Raw genomic sequence first — 9,169 nt, 5'->3', positions numbered from 1 at the left:
TCCTTCCCTCAGGAAAGCGACACTTACGCGGAAGAATCCCGCGTCCATCTTGACTCCTCCTGCCTGGCCGCAGAGAGCACTGCTCCGTATCCCAGCATACACCGCGCGACTGGGAGCGAGAGGAAGAGGCAGAGTGCGCATGTGCCGAAGACGTCCTTCCGCGTCACCACGCGCAACGAAACGGAGTAGGCGACGGTTGAGGGGTTGGGAACTGCTGAAAGAGCCCAGCAGTGGCGCGCTCACGTTCCGTACCCGTTGGGCTCAGTTGCCGGGGCGGGGAAAGTAAAAGACCTCAAGCCAATCAGAACGACTCTGTGAAACAAAAGCGGGGCACGACCGCGGCTCACGAAGAGGGAGGGGGGAGAACGGTGGCGTTTTTGTGGTTACGTCATGACGCACGAGAGCGGTGGCGGAATTCGCGGCAAGGGAGAGGAAGCTGAGGGGAAAGAGGGTCGTAGGCAAAGCCTGTGAACGCTTATCAGGGAAGTAACCCCATTAGCTTGCATGGGGCTATTGGCGGAAAGTGCCGCCAAGTCACAGGTGACTTACGGCGAGCCCCTTATCATTTTCAGGGTGAGAGACGTGAACAGAGGCGGTTGGCCATTGCCTGGAATGAACAGAGGAAGAGCCCTGCTGGATCGGACTAATGGCCCATCTAGTCCAGCAATCCTGTCTCGCACAGTGGCCAACCAGCTCTTCTGGACGGCCAACAAGGCATAGAGGCTGAGGGCTTCCGCTGATGTTGTCTCCTGGCTCTGGGATTAATGTGGAGGTTCCCCTCAGCAACATGGCTAGTAGCAATTTATAGAATTATCCTCCATGAATCTATCTAATCCCCTTTGAAGCTGTTTATTCCTGTGACCATCACAACATCCGCTGGCAGCGAGTTCCACATTTTAATCATTCTCTGTATAAAGTATTTCCTTTTGCCTATCCTGAACCTACTGCCCAACAGTTTCACTGGATGTCCAAAAGTTCTAGTATTGGGAGAGGGAGAAAAAGTTATTACTCAACTCTCTCTACCCATGCATAATTTTATTAAACCTCTATCATGTACTCCCATAATCCCTTTTCTAAACTGAAAAGTCCCAGACTCTTCAGCCTTTCCTCATAGGGAAGGTGCTAATCATCTTGGTTGCTGTCCTCTGTACTTTTTCAGGCTCTGCAATGCCCTTTTAAAGGTATGGCAATCAGAACTGGACACAGCATTCCAAATGAAGCTGCACCATAAATCTACATGGGGCATTATAATATTGGCCATTTTATTCGCAATCCCTTTTCTGATAGTCTTGAGCACAGAGTTCACCTTTTCACTGCTGCAGCACACTGGGTTGACACTTTCATTGAGCTGTCCACTATGATCTCAAGATCTTTTTCCCTCTCAGTCTCAGCAAGGTCAGACTCCATTAGCTTATACTTGAAGTTGGGATTTTTTGTCCCAGTGTGGGACAAATTATCCTCTGCATAATTAGTAAACATAAAGGGATATAACCCAGCTAGGAGCCCAAATAAAATGATAAAATCTGAAAAATTTCAGCCAACTTTATTGCAGTATTATTTATTACTCTGTTGCCTTGGTTTTAATTTAGTATTCCATCTTGCTTTTGAGTGAGAAAGGTGGACTATAAATGAAGTAGATAAATAATAGATAAATCTGGCTCCAAACTTGTGCAGGTTGACCTGGACAAAAAACAGGAGTGCATTGGGACTTACTTCTGAGTAGAGATGTAAAATTTCCGGAAATTTTGAAGCTCGGAAAAAAAAACGGTTTTTTTCGGGGGGAAACGGAAATTTTTGGAAAAATTGAAAAAATGCTACATTAGCATTTCTTTTGTCTTTTCTAGATTGAAAGTCATTCTGTTACTTTAGGAACATAAAATATGACTATGGACATTTTTACTTGGCATGAAATTATCACAACTAGCATATTAAAAATATAGTGTATCCAAACAATTATTACAAACAGAATACCCACCCACATGCAAAAACAAAACTGAAACCTTTTTATTTTCTTCTGACAATCGCACCTCCTAAAGGAAGAAATGCATCTTGTTCTTGCATTGGAGGGTTCAGTTTGTAACCTAGGTCTTGCTTGTCCTCAGTGCACAGAAATTAGATCAATCTGATACTATATATATATGTGTGTGTGTTCCATAATCATTTTTTTTCTTTTTTCAATTTTTCGGAAAAAAACAAAAAAGTTTCAGGAAAAAAATGGAAAAATACCAGTTTTTTCCGGGCCTTCACATCTCTACTTCTGAGTAAGCATGTAGAGGAGATACAGGAAGGTTCTGTTGGACTGGGTTAAGCTTTACCTACACTGAAGGACTTGAGGCTGCACACGAGGAAGGGCAGTTGCATGCGGGGGTGCAGAAAGGTGCCACTTAAGACTTCTGTACTTGTGTATGTTGGATTCATACCAAAATAAAATGAAATCTGCAAATATTCTCACAACCTTGAGCTTCTCACAAGAAGGGTGAGATAAACAGATTTTTTTTAAAAAAAACCCAGGAAATTTCATTTTTCACAGAATTGGCTTTATATGGTATTGGAAACTGCAACTGTAATTTAGAGTTTTCTTTTTTGTGTTTACAGTGTAATATTTTATTTATAGTACAATAACATAGTTAGAATATCCAGATTTAAAAGTAGTGGGTACTTGTAAGAGTTGCATAGGAGAGGGAGTTTCAAGCAATTCAGCGGAAAAATTGAAAAAAATGCTACATTAGCATTTCTTTTGTCTTTTCTAGATTGAAAGTCATTTTGTTACTTTAGGAACATAAAATATGACTATGGACATTTTTACTTGGCATGAAATTATCACAATTAGCATATTAAAAATATAGTGTATCCAAACAATTATTTCAAACAGAATACCCACCCACATGCAAAAACAAAACTGAAACTTTTTTATTTTCTTCTGACAATCGCACCTCCTAAAGGAAGAAATGCATCTTGTTCTTGCATTGGAGGGTTCAGTTTGTAACCTAGGTCTTGCTTGTCCTCAGTGCACAGAAATTAGATCAATCTGATACTATTTATATATATATGTTCCATAATCTTTTTTTTTTCTTTTTTCAATTTTTCGGAAAAAAACAAAAAAGTTTCAGGAAAAAAATGGAAAAATACCAGTTTTTTCCGGGCCTTCACATCTCTACTTCTGAGTAAGCATGTAGAGGAGATACAGGAAGGTTCTGTTGGACTGGGTTAAGCTTTACCTGCACTGAAGGACTTGAGGCTGCACACGAGGTAGGGCAGTTGCATGTGGGGGTGCAGAAAGCTAGCACATCAAGGGAGATGAGGTGCCACTTAAAACTTCTGTACTTTTGTATGTTGGATTCATACCAAAATAAAATGAAATCTGCAAATATTCTCACAAGCTTGAGCTTCTCACAAAAAGGGTGAGATAAACAGATTTAAAAAAAAAACCAGGAAATTTCATTTTTCACAGAATTGGCTTTATATGGTATTGGAAACTGCAACTGTAATTTAGAGTTTTCTTTTTTGTGTTTACAGTGTAATATTTTATTTATAGTACAATAACATAGTTAGAATATCCAGATTTAAAAGTAGTGGGTACTTGTAAGAGTTGCATAGGAGAGGGAGTTTCAAGCAATTCAGCTTTCCTCAGCACTATATGCCAAGAGGGCACAAAGAGACTCAAATTCAGATCTGGCAAGTATTTATGGTCAGTGGGCATTAGGGATGCCAGTCCCCAGGTGGGGGTGGGGGATCTTCCAATTTCGCGGGTTCCTGCCCACCACCAGCTAGCCAGTGGAGGAAGCCCCAAACCCTGCCCCCAAGAGTGACCACCTGCGGCCATCCCTGTTCCTCCCCTCCTTCAACATTTAAAGGTCCCTCTAGCTGATTGGCTGGAGCACACTGTCCTTTAAAACTTGCAGGAGAGGAGCAGCTACTGGCTGCATGCCTGAACTGCAAGTGGCCACTTGCAGTTCAGGCTGCCTCCCTTATATGATGACATCACTTCTGCGTGATGTCATCACGTTGGGGACATCTCCTCCCCCTCCAAGGACATCCCCCAAAGTCCCCCACCAGTGAGTAGACAGAACCAGGCAACCCTTTTGGGCACTGAACAAATCAAGGTATGAATATTTTTAAAACCCTATTTTAGCTTTGCTAAGCAATATCGATAGGCAAACTTTTAAATCAACAGTAGAGGGAGCTCCATATTTGCATATACTGAAAAGCAGCAACACTGTCCTTAACATGAAAAACCTAGAATGCAAGAACTTTTGAAAAGAATAGTCTTCTGAAGCTGTTTTTGTTTTGGTGTGACTACAGTTCTGGAGTTAAGAAGTAGTGTATTATTAATGACAGACACAAATATCATGATACACATTTATGGACAGGTTTTTTTTAAAAAAAATCTAAATTATAGAAAAGCAGCAGCATGCAGAATGTCCACAAGGTTGCATGCAGTCCCTGCTGCTCTTTGCTACCTTGCACCTATAATATGATTTCCCTGACCAACCCTCTTTATTAAAACAAAGATGCAATAACCAAGCTCAAATGAATAAATACAGTTGCTTCTGTGCATAGATTCCATAGTCGGCATACCAACATACAATGGGGCAAGAGAACACACCAAAATTCAGCCCCGTGGGAGGGAGGGACCTGGGTTTTACTCATGGTTGAAGTCCTCCCTTTACTAGCTTTGTGCCTTCCAGAAGTTGACGATTCTATCCCCCATCACCGCAGACTATTTCATGTTTGCAATTTTTATGATTCCAGGCTTGGAATTAAAGAAGTAAGCACCTCTTTTTTCCCTTTGCCTGCATTAGTGATCCTATGCAAGCAAGAAAAGTTGTTGGCAGGAAACAGCTGCCATGTGGGTGGGGCCAGGAAAAACCAAAGTTTTCCATAAATACAGTAGCCATCTCAGACTTTTCTCTGAACTTCAGAGCAAAGCATGTTCTGGAAACACTAGGGGAAAACCTGGAAAGTGCATGAACACATAATGCTGTGGGGGAAGTGGGGGCGGGAGGAGGATGCTATTCAACAATATCAAATCAATCAACAAGAGAGTTGACTTGGGTTGACCATTAAGAGAAATTTAATGGTGGAACCAGTAACCTAGAACAGTGATGGCCTCTCCCTTACTGAAGACGTTTAGGCAGGCATCCATCAGGAACACTACTGCTGTGGATTCCCAGATTGATAAGGGGGTTGGATTAGATAGCCTTATAACTCTAGGACTTACTGTACGAAAAGTATCTATACTTCCTGTATACAAAAGACAAGCATGTCAGAGACAAGAATTCAGCCCACCACCTTGACATGTCAGGTGAAGGTAGAGGCCAAGAAACACCACAAGGCTTGGATTCCACTTAATGTCTTAATTGGCTTTCAAGGTGGGGGAGAGATACTGAGGATCATCACCTCACCTCTTGTTAAAGGGAGGCCCAGGAGCAGTCGTCTCCATGCACTATTCTTTCCAGTATCCATGGGCAACCCACAGGGCCAGCCTGAGGTGTTTTTGTGCCCTAGGCTTGTGGCGCCTGGGCCCCCACAGGCAATGCCAACCTCCCGGTGGGGCCGGGACACCTCCCAGAAACACGGCCAGGAGGGGGAAGCACTGGGCGCCACAAGCTAGCCTCGCCCCTGCCCAGGGTGGCTTCCCACTCGCCCAGCCTGGCGAGCAAAGCCTTGGCCCGAGCAGTCCCCGCCCCGGCATGTCTGCGGTCAGTGCCCGCACCCGGCTTCTGTCCACTCGCCACCTGTTGGGCCGCCCAAGAAAGTTCCACCTGGCCCGCGAGCCGGAGTGTACCAGGGGGGCCAGGACACTAGAAGCCTTTCCTTTCCCCTCATGCATCATTGGATCCATCCTATTATTTCCCCCATGTATTAAAGTTGCCTAGAGGAAAGGTGGGATATAAATATTTTATTGAATAATAAACAGGGATGGCCCGAGGTGTTTCTGCACCCTAGGCGAGGCCAGCTTGTGGTGCCCATCCCCCCCAGGTGATGCCAACCTCCCGGTGGGGCCTGGAGATCTCCCAGAAACATGTGTGAGGTGGGGCGCCAGGCACCACAAGCTAGCCTCGCCCCTGCCCAGGTCAGCTTCCCACTTGCCTGGCCACTGGGGGAGACGCACGCGAGCAGAGCCCTGGCCTGAGCAGTCCCCGGCGCATCTGCAGTTGGTGCCCACGCCCAGCTTCTCTCCGCTCGCCACCCATCGGGCTGCCCCAGGAAGTTCGACCTGGCCCACAAGCCAAAGTGGGTGGCCGGCCAGGCAGTCAACGGATTCAATGGCGGTGCAACCCAGAGTCGGTCAGCCCCCCCCCGCCTTCCTCCCGGCCTTCACCCGTCGCAGCAGCACTCGCCTGGCTCCATGGCGGGGCCCGCCAACGGCGCTCCTCCTCCTCCTCGCTCGGCCTGGGGGCAGGTTGGCTTTCTGCTGGGGCGTCATGCTGGGGCCAGGCGCACGTGTGCCCCATCCAGGGCCCCCCTCAGCTCTGCCACGCACGTGTGCCCCATCCATTCCCAGCACCACATTCATTCAGTGCCGATGGCTGGACACAGTATGAAGCCAAGGTGGCTGGGAAAGGCAGAGAGGGCGCCCGGGTGCCCACCTCCCCTGGAAGTGATATGGGCATTCTAGCATTTCACAAAACCTGTATGGTTTTGCCATAGAGTTTTTGTAATATTAGAGTATCCTCTATGTCACTTCTGGTTTAAACAGAAGTGACATAGGTGCACTGACATAATGCCTGCGTGCATTTCCCCCTCCCCCCCCCGTTTCCTCTTGCAGGCACCTTGAAGTCCTGGTGAGTAACGAAAGCAGATGCAATCATCCCCGCCCCTCCCCCATCCTAAGTTTTAACTGGAGGTGGCATAAGCACACTGGGACACGAGGCTCTATTCCCATTCCTCCCAGAGATTGCTGGCTGTGGCTTGGAAACACTGCTCTGAAGGCATGGGATAACAAAGTGGCTGGGGGGGTGGGAAGGAACAGGTCCTCAGTACACCAGTAGGAAACCTCAGAAGATGATAACCAAGGACAGTATGAACGTGTATTTCTTTATTTTAATATTTATACAGTTTCCTTGTTGTTCAAGAGAACGAATGATTGTATTTTTAAAAAAGCATATAAAGTACAAAACTCCAATTGATCTCTCTCCCTAAGAACATTCTTGGAGTTTATATTCCACATTTCACCTGGGGGTACAGAAATACGTTCCACATTACTGAGTGTTCATGCAATGATAGCTACACCTGAGGAAGGTAACACAATTATTTGGCGTCTCTTTATAATGTTTTAATGTTTCATGTTCATATTGATCATCTATTGGGACTGTGTAGTTTTGTACCACCAGTTGCAATGCATGTTCAGCTTTCCTTGGTCCTTCTCCTTTGGTTTTTTTACAATAAAAACAGCCACCAATGAGCTGTTGCAAATACTGGCAGATAGGGCCCCCTCCTTTGTCTTTTCTTGAGTTCCCAACCAACAGGTGACAACTCTCATCCACCGTTTTGAGGGACTGTATGAACGGAACCAAAACAGAAATAGTAAAAAAAAACCTATGGAACAGTATAGTATCTCTGGGTCCAACACCAGGGTAACCTTGTTAGCTGCCCCTTAGTTACAGCAGCTGTAGATGGGAAAATGCCATTTTTGTGACTGGGTGTCACGCCGTGGTCTTCTCTCATCAGTTCTGAGTTGCTCAATCTCTCCTCTTTAAAAGAAAACGAAAAAAGCATAGTGAGCCAGCCATAGAAAATTGATAACTGGTTACACTTCGCCTGCATTGATTATTCCAGGTCTTTCTAGAGCCTGTAGGCCCAAATTTCCCTCTTGATTGTCATTCTCAGCAGACCCCACAATGCCTCACGGTCTCCTGTTCTGCATGTGGATGTCCACAGGGACAAATGTCACTGTTGTAGGGCGTCCTGTGCTATTACTGTTCTGTCCTGACGTGGAAGGGACTGAGGCTTTTGTATTCTTCGGTTCCAGCTCTCGCTGTGTCCTCATGCGTCTACAAAAGAGCACAGCAAATGTTACTTTATGGCAAGACTCATCAATCTTGAATGGCGAGTGAGACATTCACATTGATTTCCCTTGCCCCCACACTGTGACCCTGGATGAGGAAGAGACTTGCCAGATCCTCTGGTCCCCAGCAAGGCTTCCCTCTAAGCTGTGGAGTCCTGTGAGCAAAAATTCTACTTTGTGAGCTACTGGCATTAAAGTTGTGAGCAAGTGATTTGGCTACTACATAAATTAGTTTGCTCTGGAGCCATCCTCCCTGAGCTAGGACAAAAATGTGTGAGCTGGAGGCTTAAAACACTCTGAGCTAGCTCACAGTAACTCAGCTTAGAGGGAACACCTCCAGCAGCACCACAAGATACCATCCTTTACTGAACTGCACCATTTCAGGACACTCAATAACTCACCAAGATTACCAGGCCAATCCTGGGAACCAGTGGAAGTGTTGGAGGTGCAACATCGACTGCATTTCGACATCACTTCCAGGGAAAACCCAAATGGACATAGGGTATCTCTAGAAAATCTAGTAAAACCATAGAGTTTCCAGAAATTCCATGAGCTACCTTCAGTTTTCCCAAGAAATGAAGTAGTGATGTATCTGACATAGCCATTTTTGGTGGTGGGCAACTAGGGCTGCTGGTGGGAGGCCTACCCCTTTAGCCCTAACCCCATTTGAAGTGGTATAGTCCAGCAAGAAGGCTTTGTTTCCACACTACTCCAGTAACATCAGAATGGTATGATCACAGAGGAGGAATGAATGAAATGATGACTTCTCACACCAGGGTTGCCTCTGCCAGGCATTGTACTAGCCTGCCCCTACTGAGTTACCAAACTGGTGTGGGAAGCAGCCATACTCCCACTGAGAGAACATAACAATGGGCCCACAATACATCCCAAGGCAGCTGATCATGCACTCGGACTCTGAGCTCTGGAGCTCTGCCCTGCTTCCTATTCATTGATTCCCTTCACGCATATTTTTTGTCCCAGAAAATAGAACTCTGTGGGAGGACCTTGCAAAAAGAAAAAATGCAGAGCAGTGTTGGCAGAAGTAAGCCGTCCCATGCTAAAATTATTTTTCAGCAAATCATGTGGGAACACCCACCAGCACCATACACAATCTGCTGTTTGTTCAGCAGAACTAGAGCCTGAAGGCAAAACCACTTG

The 9,169-nt window shown here is 45.7% G+C and overlaps 1 protein-coding gene across 5 annotated transcripts in view; it reads right to left on the bottom strand.

Annotated features, from left to right (window-relative positions):
- SRRM1 (serine/arginine repetitive matrix 1) overlaps positions 1–97 on the bottom strand; it is a 35,664-nt gene extending 35,567 nt beyond the window's left edge. For all 5 annotated transcript variants that reach the window (XM_015424856.1, XM_015424857.1, XM_015424860.1 and 2 more), the window contains exon 1: positions 28–97. In XM_015424856.1, coding sequence (XP_015280342.1) covers positions 28–48 — 21 coding nt within the window. In that variant the 5' untranslated portion in view covers positions 49–97. The remainder of the gene's footprint in view (positions 1–27) is intronic.
- Between the last annotated feature and the right edge of the window lie 9,072 nt (positions 98–9,169).

This window comes from Gekko japonicus, unplaced genomic scaffold (genome assembly GCF_001447785.1).
Source record: "Gekko japonicus isolate JY-2015 unplaced genomic scaffold, Gekko_japonicus_V1.1 scaffold1176, whole genome shotgun sequence".
NCBI lineage: Eukaryota > Metazoa > Chordata > Lepidosauria > Squamata > Gekkonidae > Gekko > Gekko japonicus.
Note: the sequence above shows the minus strand (reverse complement) of the source record. Positions and strands in the feature narration are given on the sequence as shown.